General features: G+C 52.4%; 2 protein-coding genes, 1 long non-coding RNA gene and 1 pseudogene across 5 annotated transcripts; 2 read left to right on the top strand and 2 right to left on the bottom strand.

Moving 5' to 3' along the window:
- Positions 1–134: 134 nt before the first annotated feature.
- On the bottom strand, positions 135–6,077 carry KLK12 (kallikrein related peptidase 12). Of its 3 annotated transcripts, none has more exons than XM_059665871.1 (6): positions 5,652–6,077; positions 5,438–5,493; positions 4,396–4,555; positions 3,128–3,384; positions 1,318–1,451; positions 135–505 (listed from the first exon to the last, which is right to left on the bottom strand). In XM_059665871.1, exons 1-6 carry the CDS (start codon positions 5,678–5,680, stop codon positions 350–352), a joined length of 792 nt encoding a protein of 263 aa, XP_059521854.1. In that variant the 5' UTR covers positions 5,681–6,077; the 3' UTR covers positions 135–349. The 3 variants fall into 3 exon arrangements, with proteins under 3 accessions (XP_059521854.1, XP_059521855.1, XP_059521853.1); XM_059665872.1 differs by having other exon boundaries at positions 3,128–3,387; positions 5,628–6,065; XM_059665870.1 differs by having other exon boundaries at positions 3,128–3,387; positions 5,652–6,062.
- LOC132216588 (uncharacterized) lies at positions 1,378–2,462 on the top strand. Its single transcript, XR_009448771.1, has 2 exons — positions 1,378–1,464; positions 2,089–2,462. It is a non-coding gene; the product is annotated as an uncharacterized LOC132216588 (long non-coding RNA).
- Positions 6,078–14,915: 8,838 nt separating the features above from the next.
- LOC132217712 (U2 spliceosomal RNA) lies at positions 14,916–15,072 on the top strand (annotated as a pseudogene).
- Positions 15,073–16,512: 1,440 nt separating this feature from the next.
- On the bottom strand, positions 16,513–26,687 carry KLK13 (kallikrein related peptidase 13). The gene is made up of 5 exons (XM_059665860.1): positions 26,616–26,687; positions 22,302–22,491; positions 21,795–22,063; positions 19,823–19,959; positions 16,513–17,851 (listed from the first exon to the last, which is right to left on the bottom strand). Exons 1-5 carry the CDS (start codon positions 26,671–26,673, stop codon positions 17,663–17,665), a joined length of 843 nt encoding a protein of 280 aa, XP_059521843.1. The 5' UTR covers positions 26,674–26,687; the 3' UTR covers positions 16,513–17,662.
- Positions 26,688–27,728: the final 1,041 nt, after the last annotated feature.

Below are 27,728 nucleotides of genomic sequence, written 5' to 3'. Positions count from 1 at the left end.
CCCTGTGGAAAATCCCTCCCCATCTGAGATCTCTAGTTCTGCACCAGTGAGGAGGGGAACGAATGAGCCCTCCCTTCGTTCTCAACCAGCACGGGGATACCAGACAGACAGACAGACAGACAGAGAGACTCCACCCCTTGGCGAGTTACATTTATTCCAAATGGCCCCACAGGCCCTCCTCCCTGAACCGGGGGCCTTAGGAGGGGCCTGGCTGGAGCTGGAGTTCTGGGGAAGGGGATTTCCCAGACCAAGAAGAGTGAGAGCTGGGGTTGACGATGGAGGCGGTGTCAGCGCTCCGGGGGTCCGAGTGGACCCCAAGCCGGGCAAGGGTGGAGGTAGGAGGAGCCAGTCAGTTGTTCTTGATGACCCCCCGGATCCAGTCCACGTATTTGCAGATGTTGGTGTAGACGCCCGGCATGCCTTCTTGGCCACAAGGCCCGACGGACCCCCAGGACACCAGGCCCTGGAGGGCTCCTCCGCACACCAGCGGGCCACCAGAGTCGCCCTGGAAGCAAAAGGGGGGCAAAGGAGCAAGGCATGAATAGGGGAGCAATCCCGTTGCAGCTGTCCTCTCCCCAGCCCAGGTCTGGGCCCTGAGGACAGTGGGTCCCAACCTGGTGGACAGAAAAAGAGCCCAGCCAAGCGCCCCAAGGACAACAGCAATGACTGAACAATAGAGAAGAACAGGCTGTTCCCAGGAGCCAGACACAGGGAAGGTGGGCGGGTGTCTACAAAGGGTAGAGAGTTCCCGCAAGAACAATGGCAGGGGCCCTGGCCAATGAGGGAAGAGAGCGTGGGCGCCACCAACCAATCGCAGCAAAGGAGGGCGGGACTCCATAAAGAGGTCTCTGAAGGGCAGTAGGCTGGGGCCCTGGCCAGTAGGGTGGGGCAGGGCTCCTCGCTGGAGGCCCCAAGAGGGCAAGGTAAGCAGAATGGGAGGCTGAGAGCACCCCGACCTCCTTTCCTGCCTCCATCCTGGAATCTCTCACCTGAGCCAGTATCAACCAGAGGAGGACCGTGTGGGGAAGACTCACAACTGGAGAGGGAGTAGCTTACCTACGGGAGCACCCCACATACCGGCTGCTCCTTTACTGTCCCCCATCTCCCTCTCTTCTCTCTGCCCACCCTCCCTCTCTCTGTCCTCCACTCCCTGGCTCTTCCTCCTGTTCTGTCCCCCGCCCCTGGGTGTGCCTCCCCTTCTTTCCGACCTCATCTTTGTCCCCTCCCCCCTTTCCCTGACTCACCCTCCCCCTGTCCCCCCTCCTCCGCCCCCTGCTCCCTGTCCCCGGTGGCCAGGCATCGCCTGCACCTGCTCACCTGGCAGGCATCCTTTCCCATGTTGCCGCCCGCACACAACATGTTGTCCGTGATTCTCCCAGGATACACGGCTCGGCAGGTGGCACTGGAGACGATGGCGATGTTGAGGCACTGCAGCTTGTCTGGGAATGGGCCTGGGGGTGGAAGGTGGATGCTGCCGGTTCTCCCAGAGCCCCCCACTTCCCTCCTCTCAAGGAAGCTTGGTCCAAAACTATGCCCCGTCCCCTCTCTGTGACCTCCACTATAATCCTCAAACCTCCAAACTTTAGACGTATGACTTGATGCCATCATGACCCTTGACCCCAGCCCATTGGCCCAGTTCCTGGACCTTTAACCTCTAACTTTGAGTGTCATAACCCTATACCCTCCTGGTCCCTCCAACCTCAGATAGATAGATTAGATCAGGGGTGGGCAAACTTTTTGACTCAAGGGCCACAATGGGTTCTTAAACTGGACCGGAGGGCCGGAACAAAAGCATGGATGGGGTGTTTGTGTGAACTAATATAAATTCAAAGTAAACATCATTACATAAAAGGGTACGGTCTTTTTTTTTTTTTTTTTTTTTTAGTTTTATTCATTTCAAACGGGCCGGATCCGGCCCGCGGGCCGTAGTTTGCCCACGGCTGAATTAGATAGATAGATGGATGCTAGACAGATAGATGATAGATGATAGATGATAGATAGACAGATAGGTAGATAGATAGATAGATAGATAGATAGATAGATAGATAGATAGATGAATCCAGACTTGACCTACCCCTTTCGTTTCAGCTACTGTGTGACCTTCGACCTTCAGTCTTATCATCCTTTGATCCCAACTGGACCTCACGTCTTCTGTCTCCTGACCCCATATTCCTCGTCTCCACCTTACGCTCCAGCTTCAGTTCTGCTTCCTCTAAATCACTGGTCTCTATTCCAAGGTGACCTCGGATCCTAGGTTATTTGAACCCTGACTCCATGACCCCTAGCCTCTGCCTCCACACTTGAAACTCTATGGCTTCCAATCCCAGATCCATGACCCCTAATCTCCATCCTGAGACTGTGGCCAGCTGCTGCAACAAGTGGGTCCCATGGCCTCAACTCTTCAATGACGTTGACCAACCCCTGATCCTATCCTATATAATAAAAGCCTAATATGCTAAGTGTCTGGTTGTCTGGTCGGCCATTCAACCAATCGAAGCGTAATATGCTAATGATATGCTAAGGCCGCCCAACCACTCGCTATGACGTGCACTGACCACCAGGGGGCAGACGCTCTGACCAGTAGGTTAGCTTGCTGCTGGGGTCTGGCTGATCAGGACCGAGCACGGTGGGCCGGACACTCCCTGGAGCCCTCCTGTGGTCCCTCCCTGGCTGGCCAACCTCCCGTGTCCCTCCCCAGCCCTGATTGTGCACCGGTGGGGTTCCTCGGCCTGGCCTGCACCCTCTCGCAACCCAGGACCGCTCGGGGGATGCCGGAGTGCCAGTTTCGGCCTGATCCCCCAGGCCCGGCCGAGGGACCCCACTGGTGCACGAATTCGTGCCCTGGGCCTCTAGTTTATATATATGCCTTTTGCTCCAGTCCAATGATCCCCGACAGCACTCTGACCTCTAACCACATCCTCCCTGACCCAGGACTTCTGACTCCATCCTCAGCCCCTTAACCACTTTGACACTCAAGGCCTGCTCCACCACGATCTCCAAGCCCAGACTATAACCCTGATGTTTGACCCTTTCACCCTCCTTCCCCTGAGATGGTGTGACCTGTGACCTCTCACCCTATACCCAGACTTTTTGCCCATTTTGACCCCTGACCCCAGAACCCGCTTACTCCATGGTCGGTTGGTGGTGCCCCAGCCGGAGATGTGGCATTCCGTGCCAGCTGCTGCACAGGTGGTGGGCAGGGCCAGGGGCTGGACACTGCGGGTCAGGCGGGCGGGGGTGCCCAGCCTCAGAAGCCGCAGGTCATGCTCGTGGCTCCTCCGGGCTCCCTCGTAGCCAGGGTGGGTCACGGAGAAGCCGCTGCGCCGGATCTGTTCCGTCCAGTCCAGGCGGCTGAGGCTGTGTTCCCCCAGGCGCACCCAGTACCTGCTAGGGGTTATGTTGGCTCAGCAGGTGGGCTGCCCTCAGACTCCCAGGCCCTCGTGTCATCATCTTGGTCCCTCATTCATTTGCCCGGGTTCTCTAAAGTGCTGTCTCTCAGCCTCTTGGTCTCTATCTCCATCACCCCGCTCTCCCCCCCACCCCCACCCCTGTCCTTGCATCTGTGTTCCCATCTGATTCTCTTAGCTGGTGAGGTGCACAGGGGAAGGGACAGCTGTCAGTCTTCTGACTCCACCACCTAGGTGACTGCCTGGACTGCCCATGCTGCCCACGGTGTGACCGCTCTCTGTCCTGCTCGTGCCTCTCCCTGTCCCCACATCTCTCCACCTCTGTGTGTCTGAAACTTCCCTTTCGCATAAAACACAGAGGGTCAGACCCAGGAAGCCCAATCCTGCCATTTTACAGATGGGATCACTGAGGCTGCACAGAGTGTGGGGGTCAGATGTGGGCCCAGGGCCCAGCCTGGGTCAGGGAATGGCTGGGCCTGGTGACAGATGCCATCTAGGGAGGGAGGGGGACTCGAAGGAAGGAGAGAACGAGAGAAGGTGGGTGGGCAGGTTCCAGGCCCCTCCTCGGCCCCACCCCCACCCCACTGCACCCCAGCCAGGCCCATTGTTTAAAAAGTCCTACTCCCGGCCCTGCCTGGTGTGACTCAGTGGATAGAGCATCAGCCTGCCGACTGAAGGGCCCTGGGTTGGATTCCAGTCGGGTTGCAGGCTTGATCCCCAGTAGGGGGTGTGCAGGAGGCAGCCAATCAATGATTCCCTCTCATCATTGATATTTCTATCTCTCTCTCCCTTTCCCTTCCTCTCTGAGATCAATAAAAACATATTAAAAAAATTAAAAAAAGTCCTAGTCATCTAACCTCAGAGTCTCTTGTGGCAGGGCCATCTCCTTTCTCCTTGACACTCCCTCCCCATCACCCTCCTCGGCCACTCCAGGAAGGGAGCCAGAAGCGGGCGGGGGGGGGGGGGGAGACGGGGGGGGGGCGCTTACCTGCCGCTGCAGTGAGCAGCTGTGAGGACCCACCTCCGGTCAATGAGGACCCCCCCACAGCGCAGGTTGACACCTTCAAACAGCCCCACCTGCCACGGCTGCGAGTGAGGGTCACACTCCGTGCCGTTATAAATCTTCTCGGAGGCCCCGTGGCTGAGCCCTGAGGGCAGAGGAACGGGCCAGAGAGAGGGGGTCAGAGACCGGCACAGGTTGTGGGTCAGAGACAGGAAGAGAGAGACATGAAGATGCTGAGACACAGAAAGAGACCGAGGCGAGAGGAAGGCAGAGCCAGGCACAGGGAGACACCTAAGGATGTATAGCAAGAGATAGTGCTACACCCAAGAGATAGAGAGAGAGGAAGAGGTAAACAGAGAGAGATGCTGATAGATAGATGATAGGTTAGTTAGATAGATAGATAAATGATAGGTTAGTTAGATAGATAGATGATAGATTAGATAGGTAGGTAGGTAGATAGATGATTGATAGATAGATAGATAGATAGATAGATAGATAGATAGATAGATAATAGAAAGATTAGATAGCTAGGCAGATAGATAGATGATAGATTAGATAGGTAGGTAGATAGATGATTGATAGATAGATAGATAGATAGATAGATAGATAGATAGATAATAGAAAGATTAGATAGGTAGGTAGATAGATAGGTAGATAGATGATAGATTAGATAGGTAGGTAGATAGATGATAGATAGATAGATAGATAGATAGATAATAGAAAGATTAGATAGCTAGGTAGATAGATAGATGATAGATTAGATAGGTAGGTAGATAGATGATAGATGATAGATAATAGGTAATAGATGATAGATAGATAGATAGATAGATAGATAGGTAGATAGATAGATAGATAGATAGATAGATAGATAGATAGATAGAGAACTGAGACTGTGGCAGGCAGAGACAGAGGGGAGATGGATGAAAAGGTGCAGGGGAGGTGAGAGGACCCTGGGAGCTGGAGGTGAATGGAGGCCAGAGCTGAGAAGGAGAGACGGGGTCCCCTCGTGGGGGCGGGAGGGACTCACCAATAACACACAGGAGCACAAGGAAGCTGGGCCCCATGGCCGGCCACCTCCAGGTTCTGGGGAGAAGGGGGCATTCTCAGAAATGGCCCTGCCCATGCCCTCCCCCTCTTCCCCCGCTCATCCTCCCCACGTCAGCTCCATGCACGGGGGATGCCCTTCCTCTCTCCCCGCCTCCCCCTGTTCCCCTCACCTGTGGCTGCCGGCCCCTCCTCACCTGGTCCCTCTGCCTGCCGGGCCCTCCATGTGGCTGTGGCCGGCTCAGCCTGCCTGTGTCTCTGTTATCTGTCTGTCAGCCGACCCGCCGGCCAGCCAGTGCTCCCCCGTCCACCTGGCTTCTCAGCCACCTGTCATGCCGCCCCGCCAGTCCCCCTCCTTCCGTCTGTCCTGTCCGTCTGCCCCAGACTGGCAGCTGACACAGCTTTTAACTCTCTTTGTTCCAGCCCATTCCATTTCCTGGTTGAGGGAAGGGGATCAGGAAGGCACGGGGTGGGGCGCCCTCTAATCCCCTAACAAACGCCTCCTCACTCCAATGGCATGTAATTGAGTTTCAGGGCTACCGGGAGGAAGGGGAGCAGGGGACCGGCCCAGGCAGGCTCTGGGGGACAGACCCCACCCCGCGCCTTCTCCCCTCTTCTCTGAGCCAGCCCTTCCAGCTGACGGCTCCAGGTGATCTGGAAGCTGGGTTCTAATCCCCCCCCCCCCCCCGCCCCGTGACGAAGGCTCAGGGAGAGTCCCTCCCCACGCAGCGCAGGGAAAGGGCAGGAGGGTGGACGCCAGAGGCAGGAGGACCCAGGCAGAGAGAAGCTGGGAAAGAGGGGGAGGGGAAGGAAGCGATTTCACAAGAGGTGACAGAAGGGACAGGAGAGGGTTTCCACCCAGGGTTCTGTGGAAGTCTGATTCTAGCTTTTTATTTACTGATTTGAAAGAGAGAGAGAGAGAGAGAGAGAGAGAGAGAGAGAGAGAGAGAGATCTGTTGTTCCATGTATTCAGGCATTCATTGGTTGATTCTTCTATGTGCCCTGACCCGAGATCCAGCTGGCAACTTCGGTATCAGGATGATGCTCTAATCGACTAAGCTATTCAGCCAGGGCTCTAACTGAATTTTTTTTTTTTAATTCAGGCTCCTGAGCCTGACCCTAGAGATTCTTTTTTAATATATATATATATACATATATATATATATATATATAAAATATATTTTATTGATTTTTTACGGAGGGGAAGGGAGAGGGATAGAGAGTTAGAAACATCGATGAGAGAGAAACATCGATCAGCTGCATCCTGCACACTCCCTGCTGGGGATGCCCGCAACCAAGGTACATGCCCTTGACCGGAATCGAACCTGGGACCCTTGAGTCTGCAGGCCGACGCTCTATCCACTGAGCCAAACCGGTTAGGGCTTTTAAAATATATTTTTACTGATTTCAGAGAGGAAGGGAGGAGAGGAGAGAGAGAGAAACATCAATGATGAGAGAATCATGGATCCACTGCCTCCTGCAGGCCCCCTACTGGGGATTGAGCCCACAACCCGGGCATGTGCCCTTGGCGGGAATAGAACCTGGGATCCTTTAGTCTGCAGGCCAAAGCTCTATCCACTGAGCCAAACCGGCTCGGGCTGTAGGATCCCCTTTATATGAAATATCCAAAATGGGCAAACCTGTAGGGACAGGAAGCAGATCCGTGGCTGCCTAGGGCTGAGGGAGTGGGCAGGAGTGATTGCTCAGTGGTTCTGTTTGACCCACAGACTGTGGCTACAGCCACTCCCACTTGCAGCTGGAGGCTCGGGGAACAGGGACTGGCCCGCAGCTGTGAGCTCCTTTGCCAACTCCCCCAGGAAGCCCTCAGGGCTCTCAAGTCCCCCATGCCTCCCACTCATCATGGCCCAGAGAGAACTCGGCCACCCCGACACCTGGCCATGGATGTGGAAACTGAGGCACAACTCGATGAAGACACACACACACACACACACACACACACACACACACACACAGCTGGCCAGGGGCAGAACCGGAGTTCGAACCCAGGCAGACTCTCTCGAACACATCGCTAATCCTTATCCAAATATATGCATAAACAAATGACTGCCTGCCTGGGTGAGTCCTTGTGGGAATAGACCAATATGTGGCCGCTCCTGCAGATTTCAAAGAAAGAGAATAGCTTCTTAAATAGGGTTGTTTTTGCCCTGACTGGTTTGGCTCAGTGGATAGAGCGTCAGCCTGTGGACTGAAGGGTCCCAGGTTCGATTCCAGCCAAGGACATGTACCTTGGTTGCGGGCACATCCCCAGTTGAGGGTGTGCAGGAGGCAGCTGATTGATGTTTGTCTCTCATCAATGTTTTCTAACTCTCTATCCTGCTCCCTTCCTCTCTGCAAAAAATCAATAAAAATATATATATATTTAAAAATAGGGTTGTTTTAAATATATCTTTATTGATTTTAGAGAGGGAGGGAGGGAGAGGGAGAGAGAGATAGAAATATCGATGTGCTGCCTCCCGCACGTCCCCCACTGGGGATGGAGCCCGCAGTCCAGGCGTGCCTGTACCCTGACCGGGAATCAAACCGGCAAATTTTCATTGCACGGGACGATGTCCAACCAACTGAGCCACGCCGGCCAGGGCTCTGAATTCGTTCCCAGCCAGAACTCCAGTACCGAGGTTGCTGAACGGAGGAGGCCGGGTCTGGCCCTCCCAGTCTGACACCTGGTATGGTTTCAGCGCCAACAGATGGTCCTGTGTGGTGGTTAAGGGAAACAGACTCCGGGGAGATGACACGCCTCGCCCTAATTGGCAAATGAAATAAATTATTGTGTCGACTACATTGCACAATTCAACTGGGACTGGTCACCTGTCCGATGCGCAGCAGCCACAGGTACCGTACTGAACAGCACAGATCCAGATCCGATGGAAGTTCCTTGAAGTTAAGATCTGTATCGTAGTCTTCCTGCTCTCTTTTACAAATAATAGCCATCTTTAGCTCTCTCTCTCTCTCTCCCTCTCTCTCTCTCTCTCTCTCTCTCTCTCTCTCTCTCTATATATATATATATATATATACTAGAGGCCTGGTGCATGAAATTCATGCACAGGTAGGGTTCCTAGGCCTGGCTGGCGATCAGGGCTGATCTGTGGGGTGACTAGCGGGAAGATGGGGGGGGTGGCCTGCTGGCACCCGCCTTGGCTGGCCTGGGGCCTGTGGGCTGGGGGCAGCTCCTGCATTGAGTGCCTGCCCCCGGTGGTCAGTGCATGTCATAGCGACCGGTTGTTCCGCTGTTCAGTCAATTTGCATATTAGGCTTTTATTATATAGGATATATATTATTTGCATTTTAATTTTTTCAATTTTAATTTTTCAATTCCAGTTAATTGTCCATCAGTAGGTGACTAGATAAAGAAGACATGAGACAGTTACAGAATTGGGGAATATTAATTGGCCATGAAAAAGGATGAAGGCATCATTTGTGACAACATGGATGGACCTGGAGGGTATGATGCTACATGAAATAAGTCAGAGAAAGTTAATTTCTTTATTGTAAAAATGTGCAGCGCTGACTTCGATGACAGAATCTTTTTTTTTCCTTAGATGTGAAGAAATATCAGCTGCAACTTTAAAAAAAAAAAATATATATATATATTATTGATTTTTTACAGAGAGGAAGGGAGAGGGATAGAGCTAGAAACATCAATGAGAGAGACACATCGATCAGCTGCCTCCTGCACACCCCCTCCTGGGGATGTGCCTGCAACCCAGGTACATGCCCTTGACCGGAACCGAACCTGGGAACCTTCAGTCCACAGGCCGACGCTCTATCCACTGAGCCAAACTCGTCAGGGCTTGATGCTACAACTTTTGTGTATCTTTCCATCTCTCTCTCTCTCTCGATTCTCTGCTCATTCATTTATTCAGTCAGCCACTCAACAAACAATCTGAGATGCCGGCCTGCCTGATGCTCTCTGCTGGGTGATGCTGGGACCGCAGCGTGAATCAGAACTTAGCTCGTCCTACCACCCTGTCTTCCTACCGTCCTTCCCAGCAAACCTCCTCCATGGAGGTCTACTCCCTGCGAGTCCCCTGCAGCCACACTCTCTCTGGGTTTCCACAGACCTCCATGTTGAGCAACCCTGCGGTCACCGGCCTGTCCGGTCCTCACCCAGGTTTTCCACGGCATTCCCTGGGCCGGCTGCTCCCCTCCCGGCTTCCGGACGCCACGCGTTCCTGGTTTTCCTCCTCCTCTGTTGGCTCTCCTTCCTGTCCTCCGGCATGAATAGGCCCTTTTTCCTTCACAGGTGTCTGGACAAACAAGGGTGTTCCCAGGCCCCGGTCCTAAGCCTGCATGTACCTGACAGTCTCACCTGCCACCTGTCGCCGGAGCAGGTTGGTTCTCGGGCCTCTCCCTGGCTCCAGGCCTGTGCCTCCAACAGCTTCCTGAATGACCCAGACCAAGCTCACCGTCTGTCCCGGTCGATCTGCGAGCTAAACATCTGTCGGCTGCCTCCAGCATGCCCCCTACAGGGGATGGAGCCCACACCCTGGGCATGTGCCCTTCCCAGGAATCAAACCCGCAACCTTTCGTTGCACAGGGCGATGCCCAGCCCTCTGAGCCACACCGGCCAGGGCTCTGAATTCGTTCCCACCCAGAACTCAAGCAGCAGGTCCAGTCTGACTCCCACAGTTTAACACCGGGTGGTGTTTCACCACCAACAGGTCTGAGACGTGTTCCCAGCCCCAATTCTGCCTGTGCGGTGTCCCACCATCCAAGCTGTCCCCTGGTTCAGACCCTCAGGAGACTGACCTTATCCAGGGCCAAGTTTCCTTTACTTCTTTCTTTTTCAAAAATAATATTTAAAGATATTTTTATTGATTTCAGAGAAGAAGGGAGGAGGGAGAGACAGAAGCATCAAGGATGATGGAGAACCATTGATCGGCTGCCTCCTGCATGCCCACCACTGGGGATTGAACTCGCAACCCGGGCATGTGCCCTTGACCGGGATTGAACCCAGACCCTGCAGTTTGCAGGCTGACACTCTGTCCACTGAGCCAGACCAGCTGGGGCCAAGTTCCCTTTATTTCTGCTGAGACTTCCATTCAGCTCCCAGGATGGCCTCAACTGCCCGTTCTCTCCCTGTCCCTGAAATCTCTCTCCTGAGCTCCTGGAGTCTCCGTCCCTTTTGCTTCCAAGAAGCCCGACTGGGGTCTCCTACCTCCTCAACCCTCCCACAACCTGCCTGCTCCTCGCATCTTATCATTGAACTTGTTAGAATCAAAGCTTGGGTTTCAAGCCTGTGGTCCTCTGTGACATTATCCTGTATAATAAAGAGGTAATATGTAAATTAACCCTCACGCCCTCACACGATGGCTGCCTATGACCAGGCCGGCAGGGGTGACTGAACAGCAGGCTGCGTGGGGCGACCAGGCTGATGGGGGGGTGGGCCATGAGGGGTGACCAGGCTGGCAGGGGGTGCAGTTGAGGGTGACCAGGCCGGCAGGGGGGGCATTTAGGGGTGACCAGGCAGGCGGGCAAGTGAGCGATTAGGAGCCAGCGATCCAGGATTGTGAGAGGGATGTCCGACTGCCAGGATTGGGCCTAAACTGGCAGTTGGACATCCCCTGAGGGGTCCCGGACTGGAGAGGGTGCAGGCTGGGCTGAGCACCCCCCACCCCCCCGCCCCAGTGCATGAATTTTGTGCACCGGGCCTCTAGTAATTTATAATAAGAAATATATGTTTGATTTTCATTTCCAATTCTGGCACAGAGCCCCTAAAACCCTTTGCACACATGTCATACTGGCATGCAGCTCACAGTGAATATTTTTGCGACCCAGCCAATATAATCTTATGTAAGAAACATTTTAATGAAAATTTCATAACTTAATTTTTACAATATCCTGTTATACATAATGACTAATAATGAACTATAACGTTCGCTAATGACTGGTGATTATAATCGCGTCGCATTCATTTCCCTTACGCGTCTTACACGCAGGCGCACCATGTCTCCCCACCAATACCAGCAGCGAATATTCTAGCAGCCGATGGCCACGTCATTAGTCTTGGACTGACTTGTTTGGTGTGGGCAACAGGAAATATTTCGCTTTCGGAGAACAAGAAAAATAGGTTCATTTGCGTGATGCGTATTGATCTGTGCAGTTATTCAGTGTCTGGTAAGCTAATGTTCAAGAAAAGATATTAATTTTTATTAAAATGTTCTATTATTTTATGTTAACGACGACTCATTTATTCCAGCCCTTTGTATTCAGCACGTCTCTATCGAAATAAACCCACGTGTCTATGAAAATTGAAGCTTCTGTTTTTTTGCGGCCCCACAGACACTTACACCTTGTTCGTTTGGCCTGCGTTAGCCTTTGAGTCTGACATGCTTGCCTTAGCGTTTCCTAAGTAAAGCGACCATAAAGGTATCTCTGGTCCGGTGGATGGGGTGACTTTGGGAAAGCACTTGAGGATGGGGGCTGGATGCCAGGGGAACCAACCATGTGATCAGAGGGTTGGAACTTCCAGGGAAGGGATAGGGCTGGAGGTTGAACCAGTCACTGAGGGCCAAGGACTCAATCAATCTAGCTTCATAACACCTGGGAGGAGAGGCTGAGAGCTCCCGGGGCGGTGACCACGTGGGGATTTGGGGGGGCGGGGGAGAGCGTCCTTTCCCCACGCCTGGCCCCCTGCATCTCTTCCATCTGGCTGCTCTGGAGTCATATCCTTTTACAACCAACCGGTGACCCAGTAAGTCCGACGCTCCCCTGAGTCCTGTGAGCTGCTCTAGCAAGTGAACGCACCAGAGGAGGGGGTTCTTGGGCGCTCAGATCTGCAACACCGGGACACTGATTGGCGTCTGAGCTGGGGCGGGGTATGGGGGGGGGGCAGTCTTGTAGGACTGAGCCTTCACCGGCGGGATCCCACTCTCTCCTGGTAGGCAGTGTCGGACTTGAGTTTCGGCTGTAGGACCCCCACCCGGTGTCCGAGAATTGCTTGGTCACGTTGGGGAACCCCATCCCACTCCCAGTTGGAATTGGGTGCGGAGCCCAATGGCCCCCGTGGGGGGAAGTACAGGAATGTGTCTCCATGGACGCGGATGGATTCAACGCGCTGATGAAGTGTCCTTTGTCTAGGGGGACACTTGTGTGCACTGGGGGGGCTGACGTCACCCCAGTGGGGGCTTTGGGGGCGTAAAATGGGCCTTCCTGCTGGGCTAGTGTCTACAAGTGTTGCCCATTGACACCCCTCAGACACCCCTCGCTCCTTGCTATTCAGTCTCTTTCCCAGTGTTGTCCACCAGCTTCCCAAATCCTCTCAGCCCAGTCCCCACGGTGATGAAAATTCCCCCGGGGTGGAAACTGGAAAAGGTCCCTTGATTTCGAAATCCTGGGAGAGGGAGGGGAAGGAAAAGCTGAGAAGCCTGGAAGCCGGGCCACCTGGCTGGCCTTCCTGATGTGAAGGTGTGGGCAGAATCCGGCTCAGGGATGTCATTTTCTGTTCCACAGGACAGATCTGGGCGGCCACCTCTCTTCTCTCCTCTCCTCTCCTCTCCTCTCCTCTCCTCTCCTCTCCTCTCCTCTCCTCTCCTCTCCTCTCCTCTCCTCTCCTCTCCTCTCCTCTCCTCTCCTCTCTCCTTTCTTCTTCTTCTTCTTCTTCTTCTTCTTCTTCTTCTTCTTCTTCTTCTTCTTCTTCTCTTCTTCTTCTTCTTCTCTTCTTCTTCTTCTTCTTCTTCTTCTTCTTCTTCTTCTTCTTCTTCCTCTCTCTCTCTCTCTCTCTCTCTCTCTCTCTCTCTCTCTCTCTCTCTCTCTCATCCCTGGCTGTCACCCAAGGGACTGGCTCTGGCCCTGGCAGCCATGGAGACGTCGCATCATAACAATCATATCAAGAGGAGCCGCAGTGCCAAGGACACCCGCCACTTAGTGAGCCCTCACTCGGAACCCGGTGTTCTTCCCAGAGCCGCTCACATGCCAACACCGTGATCTCCCGAGAGCCCTCGGCAGCGCCTTCTGCTTTTAAGAACGTTTGTGTCTCTCTTTAGCTGGGTCCTCATCCTCGAGTGGGGGGAGTTGAACTGGTGATCCCTGCAAGGGCCGCCTCGTTCCCCTCATCTCATTCCTGTGGATCCCCCTTCCCTTCTGCTATTTAAAAAAATCGATTGAGCGAGAGGGAGGGAGAGACAGGACTTGTTGTTCCAGTCAGGCGTTCACTGCTTGACTCTGGTATGTGCCCTGATGGAGTGTGTGTGTGTGTGTGTGTGTGTGTGTGTGTGGGCGGGGGGGGGGGGTTAAACGGGTTAAACCCACAACGTTGGCACATGGGGACCAGCCACCTGTGCAACCTGGCCAGGACGGCTGTTCTCTTTATCACTGTGTATCTTTTGCCTTTATCTCTGTTGTGTATCCTCTGCTATTTTTACTGCTGTGTGTCTTTTGCCTTTATCTCTATTGTGTATCCTCGGCCTCTGCTTTTATTATTGTCTCCTTTGCGATGATCTTTGTTATTGTAGGTCCTTGTCGTTGTCTCTGTTACTGTGTCTCTTTTGTTATCACGTTTATTCGCTTTAAAAAAAAAATTAAGATGAGCCCTTAGACCAGTGATGGCGAACCTATGACATGCGTGTCAGAGGTGACACGCGAACTCATTTTTTGGGTTGATTTTTCTTCGTTAAATGGCATTTAAATATATAAAATAAATACAAAAAATATGTCTTTGTTTTACTATGGTTGCAAAGATCAAAAAATTTCTATATGTGACACGGCACCGGAGTTAAGTTAGGGTTTTTCAAAATGCTGGCACGCCGAGCTCAAAAGGTTCGCCATCGCTGCGCTAGACTGAGGTTGAGGGGAGTAATTGCTATGTTTTCTGCTAAAAACAAAAACAAACAAACAAACCCTGGCTGGGTTGCTCGGTTGGTTAGGGCGTCCTCCGGATATGCCAAGATGGAGGGTTTCATCCCAGGTCAGGGGACAGACAAGCATCAACCAACGAAGAAATAAGGAAGTGGAACAATGAATGCTTCTCTCTGTAAAATCAAACGTTTTTCTTTTCTGGTAAAATCCATTAAAAGAAAAAACATTTCAAAATGAAAACAAAACAAAAACACCTACCATTAAAAAAAATTAATGGCCAGCATGGCTCAGTGGTTGAGCGTCAGCTTAGGAACCAGGTCACGGTTCCATTCCCAGCCAGGGCACATGCCCGGGTTGCGGGCTCGATCTCCAGTGTGGGGTGTGCAGGAGGCAGCCGATCAATGATTCTCTCTCATCATTGATGTTTCTCTCTCTCTCTCCCTCTTCCTTCCTCTCTGAAACCAATAAAAAAATGTTTAAAAAAATGTAAGAAGAAACTCGCATGTCAAAAGAAACATCCCAGGTGAACAGTTCATTGGCATTTACCTTCTCAATGTAGATTTTCTTAGTGTATGTTATAACAGCTTGCATATTGTTTGGTGTACAACGTCTCCTTCCCAGATCGCGCTATTTAAAATAGCAGCTCCATCGCTTCTCGGCCTTTTGGCTAAGATCAAGTGTAGTATCTGTTCTTATCAGTTTAAATAGCAGCTCCAGCCCTAGCTGGTTTGGCTCAGTGGATCGAGTGTTGGCCTGCGGATTGAAGGGTCCTGGGTCCAATTTTGGTTGCAGGCTCGATCCCCAGTGTGGGGTGTGCAGGAAACAGATAATCAATGATTCTCTCTCATCATTGATGTTTCTATCTCTCCCTTCCTCTTTGAAATCAAATATATATATGCAGCTCCATGCACTCCATCATAACTTTCTATCCTTCCACCTTGCTCTTTTTAAAAAATTTATTATTATTATTTTTTAATCAGAGAGGAAGGGAGAGGGAGAAATAGAAGATTCAATGATGAATCATTGATCAGCTGCAACCTGCACGTCCCCTACTGGGGATCAAGCCCACAACCCAGGCATGTGCCCTTGACCAGAATCGAACCTGGGACCTTTCAGTCTGCAGGCCTATGCTCTATCCACGGAGCAAAACTGGCTCGGGCTCATCCTGCTTTCTTTTTTCTTGCCACCTGACCGTCTCTTTCTTTATTCCTCTTCTTTATCATGCGTCTCCCCACAAAAAAAATGTGAGCTCTACAAGAGTGGAAGTTTCTGCCTGTTTAATTCGCCCGTGCCTACAAAAGTGCCTGGCTTAGGCTAGGCACCGACGTGTAAGTAAACAAAGCTGGATTTGCCCGACACGCAGGGCCAGCTCTGCACAAACGTGTGCAGAGAGAAATAAATGCATCACCTTCCGGACACTCGGCAAAGGGGTAGCTGTTGCCACCCAAGGTAACATTTCACAGGCGGTAAGTCCTCTGCAGTTATCCTCAAAACCGTGCTGTGAGGAAAGAGGAGGAGCCCTGTTTCGCAGGGGAGAAGAGAGGCGGGGAGTTTCAGGACTTGCTCAAAGCAGGGACTCCGGTGGCCCGAGCATTCGACCACTGTGAGCTGGGGTCATGGGCAAAGGTGTGACCACAGCAGGGGGCATTCAAGGAGGGTGTCCCTGGAGGAGACAGACGGACGGGATCTGCGATGGACAGTGGGGTCTGGGCATGGAGAACCCCTGGGGATACTGAACCCCATCCCTCTATATTCTAGAGTGGGCTCGGGGATTGAGAGATAGGGAATATTGCCAGGGGGTCAGATGTTGACAGAACATGGGAGGCGGGCAGGGATGGGACATTTGGGAGGTCCAGAAACACGTGAGAACAAGCCGTTAGGAGGTCCAGTGTTAGCGGTGATGTCATTCAGAAGGGCACCGCACCGTGGATTGTGGGCACAAGAGAATGTTTTCGGAATGAAATGTCATGGGCGTCTAGAACCTTCTTGAGTACAAAACATAGAAGGATCTAAAATATTGGCAAGGAAAAGACTTTGTATGCCTATAGGCCAGTGATGGCGAACCTTTTGAGCTCGGCGTGTCAGCATTTTGAAAAACCCTAACTTAACTCTGGTGCCGCGTCACATATAGAAATTTTTTGATATTTGCAACCATAGTAAAACAAAGACTTATATTTGTGATATTTATTTTATATATTTAAATGCCATTTAACAAAGAAAAATCAACCAAAAAAAATGAGTTCGCGTGTCACCTCTGACACGCGTGTCATAGGTTCGCCATCACTGCTATATGCATAACTTATGGACACAGACAATAGGGTGGTGAAGGCCTGGGGCGGGCTGGAGGGGGTCAATGAGGGGGAAAAGGGGGCCTATGTAATACTTTCAACAATAAAGAATTATTTTTTAAAAGCACAGAAAAATCCTATATCATAAAAGGCTAATATGCAAACCAACTGAATGGCGGAACGACCGGTTGCTATGACGCACACTGACCACCAGGGGGCAGACGCTCAATGCAGGAGCTGCCCCCTGGTGGTCAGTGCACTCCCACAGGAGGAGCATTACTCAGCCGGAAGCTGGGCTCACGGCTGGCAAGTACATTGGCAGTGGTAGGAGCCTCTCCCACCTCCGTGGCAGTCGGATATCCCCGGAGGGCTCCCGGACTGCAAGAGGGCATAGGCCACGCTGAGGGACACCCCTCCCCCCAAGTGCACAAATTTTGTGCACCAGGCCTCTAGTATAAAATAAAATATTGGCAATGAGTAAGTATCTGGAGGGGTATAGAATATTTCCAAAAATGGTACATTCATGGGACATAGAATATCGCTGGGATGGGCTGGAGGTACCTCTGTGTTCCACAGACAGAACATTTAGATCAGTGGTTCCCAACCTTCCTAACGCCGCGGCCCTTTAATCCAGTTCCTCATGTTGTGGTGACCCCCAATTTCATGGTGACAAATTGAACATAATGAAAGCATAGTGATTCATCACAAAAACAATATGTCATTATATATGTGTTTTCCGATGGTCTTAGGCGACCCCTGTGAAAGGGTCATTCGACCCCCCAAGGGGTCGCGACCCACAGGTTGAGAACCGCTGGTTTAGATGGTGATCTAGGTGGATGCTGACACAGTTGGGAGACCCGGAACGTATCCGGGTCGGGACTCTCGGGGGGGACTGGGGTGTTTCAGGGATCCAACGCCCGGTAGACCGTGATGCCGACGGGGACCGAGTGCTTTGGAAACACGGAATGTCATCCCCAGGGTGTGACACGCCGGGAACACGGATCGCCGGTTCAAGTGGGGTGCCCTGGGAGGGGTCAGGGAGGGCTGGGCAGGCTGCGGAAGGAGGGCTCCGAGGGAGTGAGGAGCTGGGTCAGTCAACCCGACTTTTATTGTGGGCCCTGCGTCCATTCCTGCTCTGGGGGTCTCTGTCCTCGGATGGTTGCCTGGATCCATGAAATGTATTGAGAGACGCGGGTGTAGACGCCGGGCCGGTTGGGCTGCCCGCAGGGGAAGTCTCCCCAGGAGATGATACCGTGGAGCCTTCCGTTGCAGACCAGGGGGCCTCCCGAGTCGCCCTGAGTGGGGGAGACAGAAAGGGAGGCGGGTGGGGTCTGTGCTGGAGCCACACAAAGGCAGAGAGGGGGCCTTGTGGGGCGAGAGTGAAAGATGGAGCGAGACGGACATGGAGGCTGAGAGAGAGACGGGGGACTATGGAGAGACAGTGAGCAGCAGAGACAGGGAGGAACAGATAGAAAGACAAACTAAAAAGCAAAGACAAAACCCAAAACAAAGATAAACTCAGAAGGACAGAGAGTGAGAGAGAGACACCGAGCCGGGGGAGACTTCTGTGTCTCTCCGTTTTTTGTTTTTTGTTCCTCTAGCTCAGTGGTTCTCAACCTTCCTGATGCTGCGACCCCGTAATTCAGTTCCTCATGTTGTGGTGACCCCCAATTTCATTGTGACAAATTGAACATCATGAAAGCATAGGGATTCATCACAAAAACAATATGTCATTATCTGTGTGTTTTCCGATGGTCTTAGGCGACCCCTGTGAACGGGTCGTTCGACCCCCCAAGGGGTTGCGGCCCACAGGTTGAGAACCGCTGCTCTGGCTCATGAAAGTGGTGAAAGCTTACCCCACACACCCGTTCCTCTTTCCCTGCCATCGAATCCCACCCTGCACCCCCTGCACCCCCAAACCTGCTCCTGCTTTACGGTGTCTTCACGCCATCTTACTACTGAGCTAACCCACCCCCATCTGGGTGGGGCTTGTACACACGTGTGTTTCTTCTCCCCCCGAGCCCAGGACACACGTTATTACTATCGACAAGGCCCTCGCCACTGATTCATTATCACACCCTTTCCCATGGAACCAAGCCGCAACCTAAGAAGCCTCCTCTAGCCCGGCTGGCGTGGCTCAGGGGTTGCGCATCGACCTATGAACTGGGAGGTCAGGGTTCGATGCCCGGTTGGGGTACATGCCTGGGTTGCGGGCTCAGTCCCTAGTGTGGGGCCTGCAGGAGGCAGCTGATCAATGATTCTCTCTCATCATTGATGTTTCTATCTCTCTCTCCCTCTCCCTTCCTCTCTGAAATCAATTAAAAAAAAAAATATATATATATATAACAGAAGCCTCCTTTATTGTACATAGCTGTCATTTTGCCCGTGTAGTATCCATTTCACCCTATTTTGCTAACAACTTTCTGATTTTTTTTCATGTTAGGAATGAGGCCCTCCCCCCACTCTCAACCTGTGCCCCTGGTCCCTGCCCTTCTCAGCCCCAACAGTGAGTCATGTGGCCCTGACTTGGTCCATCAGAGAATCCCACAGCTCTGGCTACAGAGGAGGTTCTAGGACACAGGACTTAAGTCAGCCTCGCGAGCATCATGCTCAAGATGTTTACGTGGGTCTTAGCTCTACTGCGTGTGCGCCTGGATCCATCCGTACCTGAATCAGGGTCCTCAGGGCTTTCCAGTTATAAAAGCCAGTGTTTTTCTTAAAGCAGTTTGAGTTGGGTTTGTTTGTTTAATTTTTTAGTCAATTGCAACCAATAGAATCCTAACTTTTATATATATATATTATTGATTTTTTTACAGAGAGGAAGAGAGAGGGATAGAGAATTAGAAACATCAATGAGAGAGACACATCAATCAGCTGCTTCCTGCACACCCCCTACTGGGGATGTGCCCGCAACCAAGGTACATGCCCTTGACCGGAATCGAACCTGGGACCCTTCAGTCCGCAGGCCGATGCTCTACCCACTGAGCCAAACCAGTTAGGGCTAGAATCCTAACTTTCATGCATGTCAACATCAGCATCTGGCAGCCACTGGCAGCCACAGCTGGGGCTTAAGATGAATTCTATTTGCCATCCACGGGTCCTCCCTTTTGTCTCAACCTTCTATTCTAGGGGACATCTCCCCTTACAAAGTCTAGTTCCCCATAGGCTAGAAGCAAATCCTTTCCCCCCAGCATCCATCCCCACCTCCATTCTGGCTTCCATCCTGGCCCATGGCAGCCCACCACCCCAGCCCCACGCGGCCTCACCTCACAGGAGTCCTTGCCGCCCTCGGGGGAGCCGGCACACACCATGTTGCGCGTGATCCTCCCCGGGTAGGCTTGCCGGCACTCCTCATCTGAGCGTAGCTGGATGTTGGCACACTGTAAGGCTTGTGGGAAACTCACTGGGGAGAAGAGAGAGAGAAGGTCTGGGGATATGGGTCTTGGACAGGCTCTGAGGCGGGAGTTCAAGAGGACAGTTGGCAGAAAAGAGAGATGGGAAGAGGGAGACGGGGGAGAACGTGATGGAAGAGACAGAAATGTGGGGAGAAATGGGGGGAGAGGTAACAGGAAAGGGAAGTGGAGGGAGGGATGGGTCCGGGAGCTGAGTGTGAAGAGACACAGATGGGGAGGGAGAGGAGAGGGAACTGATGCATAAAGACAGAGAGAGTGGGGAGAACTAGGAAGACAGAGGAGGTGAGAAGGAATGGAGACGGGGAAGCCACAGGAGAGGTGGCAAGAATTACAGGAGAGGAGGGAAGGGGTGGGAAGAGAGATGGGGCATGCTGGGCCAAAAGCCACAGAATCGAAGCTGGGAGAGTGCGGGGGTGGCACAGGGCTCTGCCCCTGTAGATCAACTTTATATTCGCACACATATGTATACACCCATTTATATAACACATCTATACACAAAGGATAAAGCAGTTTACATTTTATTATACTTAATAACTAGATACCTACCATAATATACAATTTATATACAAATGTATTTAAATAAATGCATAAATATAGAATTATAATTTAGAAAATCTAATATTTATAATTTGCATATTTATATACAGATGTATATTTTATTTTTTTTAATGTTTTTAATGTTTTTTTTTAGAGAGAGAGGAAGGGAGAAGGAGAGGAAGAAACATCGATGAGAGAAACATCAACATTGATCAGCTGCCTCCTGCATGCCCCCTACTGGGGATTGAGCCCGAAACCCCAGCATGTGCCCTGACTGGGAATCGAACCAGCAACCTCTTGGTAGGTACATGGGCTGACGCTCAACCGCTGAGCCACACCAGCCAGGCATATAATGTATATTTCTATAAATATGCACATAAATGTAGAATATATGAAATTGTAGCCCTAACTGGTTTGGCTCAGTGGACAGAGCGTCGGCCTGCGGACTGAAGGGTCCCAGGTTCGATTCCGGCCAAGGGCATGTACCTCGGTTGCGGGCATATCCCCAGTAGGGGGTGTGCAGGAGGCAGCTGATCGATGTTTCTCTCTCATCAATGTTTCTAACTCTCTATCCCTCTCCCTTCCTCTCTGTAAAAAAAATCAATAAAAAAAATATTTTTTAAAAAAGTCTTTATGCTGAGGATATCCTTTAAAAAAAGAATATATGAAATTGTATATATTTATAAATGTATATAAAGACATATAACTGTATAGTTTCTCTGTGGGTGCCGTCATCTTTGAGGGAGTGGTAGTCAATTAGCATATTTCCTCCTTATTGGCTGTGGGTGCCACCATTTTTGAGGGTGGGGCAGTCAATTAGCATATTCCCTCCTTATTGGCTGTGGGCGGATGCATGAGGGTCAATTAACATATTCCCTCTTTATTAGGTAGGATATTTATGTAAAAGTTATATATAACTGTATACATTATTATATGTAATATACATATGTAACTACATATTTTCCTTGTTTCTTTAGAACGATATATTTTTTACTTTCATTTTTATATATAAAGGAATCTCGCTGTGGCCAGGTAGCTCAGTTGGTTAGAGCATCCTCCTGACATGCCAAGGTTGTGGGTTCGATCTCCAGTCAGGGCACATACAAGAAGCAACCAATGAATGTGCATCAATAAGAGGAACAACACAATCAATCTTTCTCTCTCTCTCTTCTTTCTCTCTAAAATTCAGCAAATTAAAAAAATAAAATGAATCCTCCTCCAACCTACTCTCCCGCCTCTGCCCCCGTCTCCCCGGCCACCCTGTGAGACCAGCTGTGTGGGCACATACCCCGGGGGCTGATGGTGGTGCCCCAGCCAGACACGCGGCAGCAGGTGCCGGCCGGGAGGCAGTCGCTGTGGGAGAGAGGCAGGACGCGGATGTGGCTCGAGAGACGGACGGGCGACTGCAGCTCCAGCAGCATGATGTCGTGGTCGTGGTTCAGGTGAGTGGGGCTGCTCCGGTACAGAGGGTGGGGAATGGAGCGGGCGACGTCCCGCACCTGCTCTCCAGCCTCCTCGTGCTCCAGGGTATGCTTGCCCAGGGACACTCGGTATCCACTGTGGGTGAAGCAACAGGGTGGTTAGAGGAGAAGATGGGCCCCTCCCTACCCCCCCCTCCCAGCTCCATCACACCTTCCCCATCTCCTTCCACATCAACTCCAATCCCATCCAAATCCTCTTCTTCAAGTCCATTCCCATCCCCCACCCCCTAACTCCACCCAAACCTCATCCTGAAATGCAAACTCCACCCAGTCCCATTAGCACCCCTACCCCATGCTCCCCCGCCCCCACGTACTCCTTCAGACAGTGCGCTGCAGTCAGGACCCAGCGGGGGTGGACGAGGACTGCCCCGCAGAGCAGCCGCCCCTGAACCAGCAGGGCTGCCTGCCAGGGCTGAGAGTGGGGAGGGCAGGTGTAGCCGCCGGGGAGAAACCCATTGGTCCCATTGGTGCTGTTGATAATCTTGGGATGTTCCTGAGAGACGCCTGGTAAAGGAGAGAAAATGTTAGAGAAGAGAGTGGGGGTTCAGGCAGAGGAGGCCTGGAGGTGTAGTTCTTGAGCTTGGGGAGGGGGTCAGAACTGGCTCTTGGTGACCAGGAACTGATGATTCATCTCTTGGGCTCTGGGAGTTGCCATTTTCGACGGAGCAGAGATGAGTCAGGGCAAAGAGATGACAACGTCCTTTTCCACAGAAGTGTCCTATCCTCCATTGCGGGGAGGAAGGAAGAGTTCACTGAATGAAGATGTTTCTGATAAGCTTTCTCCCCACCTCCATTTTCTCTCTCATTCCACCACGGGGATGGGTCTCAAGAGGTAGAAGCGAGATGGACCTCCACAACCACCTAGGCAGCATCCATCCATCCCTTCATCCCTTCATCCATCCCTTCATCCCTTCATCCCTTCATCCATCCATCCATCCATCCATCCATCCATCCATCCATCCCTTCATCCCTTCATCCATCCATCCATCTATCCATCCATCCCTTCATCCATTCATCCATCCATCCATCCATCCATCCATCCATCCATCTATCCATCACTCCATCCATCCCTTCATCCATTCATCCATCTCTTCATCCATCCATCCCTCCATCCATCCACCACCCATCCCTCCATCCACCTATCTATCTACCCATCTGTCCATCCATGCATCTGTCTACCCATCCATTGTCCATCCAACCCTTCATCCATCCACCCATCCCTCCATCCTTTATCCATCCACCCATCTGTCTATCCAAGCATTCGTCTGTCCATCCATCCATCCATCCATCTATCCACCCATCCATCATCCATCCACTCATCTGTCCATCCATGCATCCATCTTTTTAACACCTTATTTACTGGGTTACTCTATGGCTTCAAATACCATCCATAGGCTAACTACTACTCAGTTCAAAGTTTGCAGGATTCTGAATCATCTGACCTTTGTTAATCTCCTCGACCCCACCCCTCGCCTCTCTCCTCTTCACTCACTCTGTTCCAGTTTCAAGGATCTGTACTCAAACTGACCAGGGCCTTTGCACTTGCTGCTTCCTCTTTCTCGACAGTTCTTTCTCCAGACCTGAACTGTTCAATATGGTAGCACTAGCTGGTGTGGCTAAATTTAGACTCATCAAAAACAAAACTTAAAAATTCAGTTCTTGCCCTGGCCAGTGTGGCTCAGTGGTAAAGTATTGGCCCTGGACTGAAGGGTGGCAGGTTCAATTCCCGTCAAAGGCACACACCTGGGTTGCAGGTCGATCCCAGGCCCCAGTTGGGGCATGTGCGGGAGGCAACCAACCAATGTGTCTCTCACATCTCTCTCTCTCTCTCTCTCTCTCTCTCTCTCTCTCTCTCTCTCTCTCTCTCTCTCTCGCCCCCCCCCCCCCCCCCGCTTTCTTCCACTCTCTAAAACAATCAATGGAAAAACTATCCTCAAATGAGAATTAACCAAGTAAAAAATAAAAATTCACTTCTTCAGCCACACCAGTCATATTTGAAATGCTCAAAAAACTGCAAGTGGCCAGTGGCCACCCTACAGGACACTGCAGATATAGGAGGGAGACAGACCTAGCATAGTCTCTGACACACAGTAGGTGCTCAGCCAATGTCCTGTGTGCCTGGCCCTGTATCTGGCCCTGGACACAGCCGTTGACAATGGAACAGAGAAAGCCCAGTTCTGAATGGGCCGCTTTTTGGCTGGGGATCCCGTCACAGGCTGCCAGCCTCTGTCTTCTCAGAGATCCAGTGGGAGAGGGAACAGTTCCATCTCATGGGGCAGCCATAGGATTCGGTAAAATTCTACACCTACGACACACACGGCACTTAGCAGGTGGCTACTATTGCTATTGTTGCTATTATTAGTGTACCAGGAGGGCCCCAGCTGTGTCCAGCAGGCCCCTTCCCCACCTACATAAGTGGCAGGATTAGCCCAGTGGTTCTCAAAGTTGGGGACAGAAGGCATTGGTGGGCGCAAGGTCATTTTAGGGGGCACAGGGATGAGGCGTAAGCAACATCAGATTGTATCCTCAGACACGGTCACTGTCCGGTTCTCTTCCAATTCAGATCTTCACATGGATTTTTAGAGAGAGGAAGGGAGAGGGGGAGAGAGAGAAGCATCCATCGGCTGCTTCCTGCATGTCCCCTACTGGGGATCGAGCCCACAACTCGGGCATGTGCCCTGATCAGGAATCGAACCCGAGACCTCTCTGTGCATGGGATGATGATCAACAAACTGAGGTGAGCTCTAACTGCTTTGGCTCAGCGGATAGAGCGTCGGCCTGCAGACTGAAGGGTCCCAGGTTCGATTCTGGTCAAGGGCATGTACCTTGGTTGAGGGCACATCCCCAGTAGAGGGTGTGCAGGAGGCAGCTGATCGATGTTTCTCTCTCATCGATGTTTCTAACTCCCTATCTCTCTCCCTTCCTCTCTGTAAAAAAATCAATAAAATATATTTAAAAAAACAAATAAACACCGAAAATATTTTTAAAAAAAGATTCTAAGCAGGTCACTGGGGCCTAAAATAATGAAGATGGGCTCCAGGACGTGGGGGACAGGACGGGGCAGGTGTGGATTAGAACCCTGACTCAGGGGGGCTGCTGTCTCGGCCGGGCTCTCCTGTCAGAGGCTTGGCTTTTTCAGCTGTGAAACTGGAGTAATTACAGCTCAGGTACCTCCTAAGACTGTTGAGGGCTCCACAAGCCAATGCATGTGGAGTTCCTAGCCCAGGGTGTGGCGCCCAGGAGGGGCCGGGGACCTGGCAGGAGTCCTGGGAGTGTCGCCAAAGGAGACGAGGCACCCCACCTCCAGGCCAGGGCTGGTGCCGGGTGCCCCGTGGCCCCCTCCCTCCATTGGGTCTCAGCTCCAGGGTCTAGTCCAGGGGTCCTCAAACGTTTTAAACAGGGGGCCAGTTCACTGTCCCTCAGACCGTTGGAGGGCCGGACTATAGTTTAAAAAAAAAAACTATGAACAAATTCCTATGCACACTGCACATATCTTATTTTGAAGTAAAAAACACAAAACAGGAACAAATACAATATTTGTATTTGCATGTGGCCCGCGGGCCGTAGTCTGAGGACCCCTGGTCTAGTCCTTTGGGGGAGGGAGGCCTCCTGGTTTGGTCCTTTAAAGCCATCCCCTCCTGCAACAATTGCAGCTGATGATTAACTCGTTATTTGGGTAAGTGTTGGAACGAGGTCTGCGTGCTGAGAGCAGGGACCCCGTCTGGATTGCAGAGCTGTGGGTGTTGTTTTTTTTTTAAAGAATTAGTACTGAATTTATTGGGGTGCCATTGGTAAATAAAAGGATGTAGCTGTCAGGGCTATAATACATCATCTGAATGCATGAATGATGCCTGAATGGGGTTTCCAGAGAACTTGCCAGCAAAGGCAGGGAGGTGTGGGGAGGGGGGGGGAGCTTACATGGGAGAGGACTGACTATGGGTAGAATCAGATAGGTCTGGGGTCACCCCAAGGGTGAAAGGAAGAAACGGGAGGCTCTGAGAACTCGATTAAGAAGGTAACAGTGACGACTAACCAACTTCCCCTCCCTTCCATCTGCCAGGCAGTCAGCAAGCACAGACGGGCGTGACCCGGTTTCATTTTAATATTCGCACCAACCCTTTGTGGGCAAAAAGCCCATTTACAATTATGCCTGCATTATTAATTAATTAATTAATTAATTATTAATTAATTAACGATTGCATTATGTAAACCTACGTTTGCCCAGCCCCGTACGTCCCCATTGTACAGATGGAACAACCGAGGCACGAAGAAGCGAAGTCACTCGCTCAGAGCGGCAGCGGCAGGATTCGAACCCCTGTGGGTGCGACTCCTCTCCCTTGGGGAGGCCTGGAACAGGGGGAGGGGCTGGGGGGGACTTTTCAACGCGAAGTCAGAGAGGAGAGGGGGCCTTGCTGTGGACACTGGGCTGACCGCAGCCAGGAAACCAGGTCACTCCGGGATAAGCAGGAAGTTTTCGGGACCGTCCCCAGGGGACCCTGCCCGGAGTGGGCGGGGGGCGGGGGGCGGAGCTCGCGGCTTCCCCGCCCCCTCCCGCGGCCTGGCCCCTCCTACCATTGTCTGCGGTGGCCACCCCGCCGCCACCCCGCCTCCACCCCCGCCATTCTTACCGCTTGACGAGGACAAGGCCGTGGTCAGGAAGGCAATCGCAGAGGCCAGGGGCCACATGGCAGCGCCTGGGTGGGGGGCAGGGCGGGCGGGACGGGCCTGAGAATTTGGAAGGGAGGCGTTAAGGGCTGGCCGGAATCCCCGTCTCTGACCCCTGAACTTCCCAGTTGTCAATCTGCCTGCACACTCTAGAGAACCCCGGCCCACGTCCTCCCCAAATTCATCGGGGGCGGGGGGTGGTGGGCGCGGTGAGGAGGGGAGGCGTGCACCCTAGGGCACTGGCTGGCTAGTCCTCGACCCAGGCAGCTAGTCCCCCCACCCTGCCCTGCAAGCCCGGCCCTCGGTGTGCGCTCCGGCCCCTCTCTCCGGCCCCGGGGCCGGCCTCCCCTCCCAGGGCTGGTTCCCACACCTGGTCTCAATCTGAGCTTATCTCCCTGCGGCTGCAGCTCTCCATCTCTGCAGATTTCTATCTCTGAGCCTCAGGTCTCTCTCTCCATCTCCCTGACTCAGCGATGCTCCCTCTTCCCCCTTCCATCGCCCCCCACCCCCTCCCCTCCAAAGCTCCAGCCCCGGCCCCAGGCGCAAGCCACTTACCTGGGTGAGGGGCCCCGGTGGAGAGCTTCTGCAGCCAGCTGCCTCCAACTTCAGCCCCGACCCATGCCTTTTAACCCCTGACACCCTCCCCCAGCGCCCTCAGCATTTCCCGGTCGCTGGCCTACCCCTCTCCACCCCCGATGGCTCAGCAGGCTGTGCCAGGCACCCCCCAGCCTGGGCTTGGCCCTCTGCTTGGGGCGGAGCTTTCGGGACAAGCTGGGACCCAGATTTGGCTCCTCCCAAGCCCCAGTTGAACCCACAGTGAACTCTGAGGTGGCAGGACCCACCTAGGCGGAAGGAGAAAGCCCATCACTTCCTTCCCCAAACCCACCCCAAATCCCCATGACCCTTCCTGGTGGCATAGCTGGCGTTCCAACCTCCACGCCAACCCTGTGCACCCACTCCCGATACATCAGCTCCTAGAAGGCTATTTCCACCCTATTCCCATTTCCCGGCCTAATTCCCACCAGAACCCAGCCCCCGGCCTATCCCTCAAACCAGTGCCATCGTAGCTTTATCTC

The sequence above is a fragment of the Myotis daubentonii genome, chromosome 15 (genome assembly GCF_963259705.1).
Source record: "Myotis daubentonii chromosome 15, mMyoDau2.1, whole genome shotgun sequence".
NCBI classification, from domain to species: domain Eukaryota; kingdom Metazoa; phylum Chordata; class Mammalia; order Chiroptera; family Vespertilionidae; genus Myotis; species Myotis daubentonii.
This window is presented reverse-complemented; position numbering and strand designations above follow the sequence as displayed.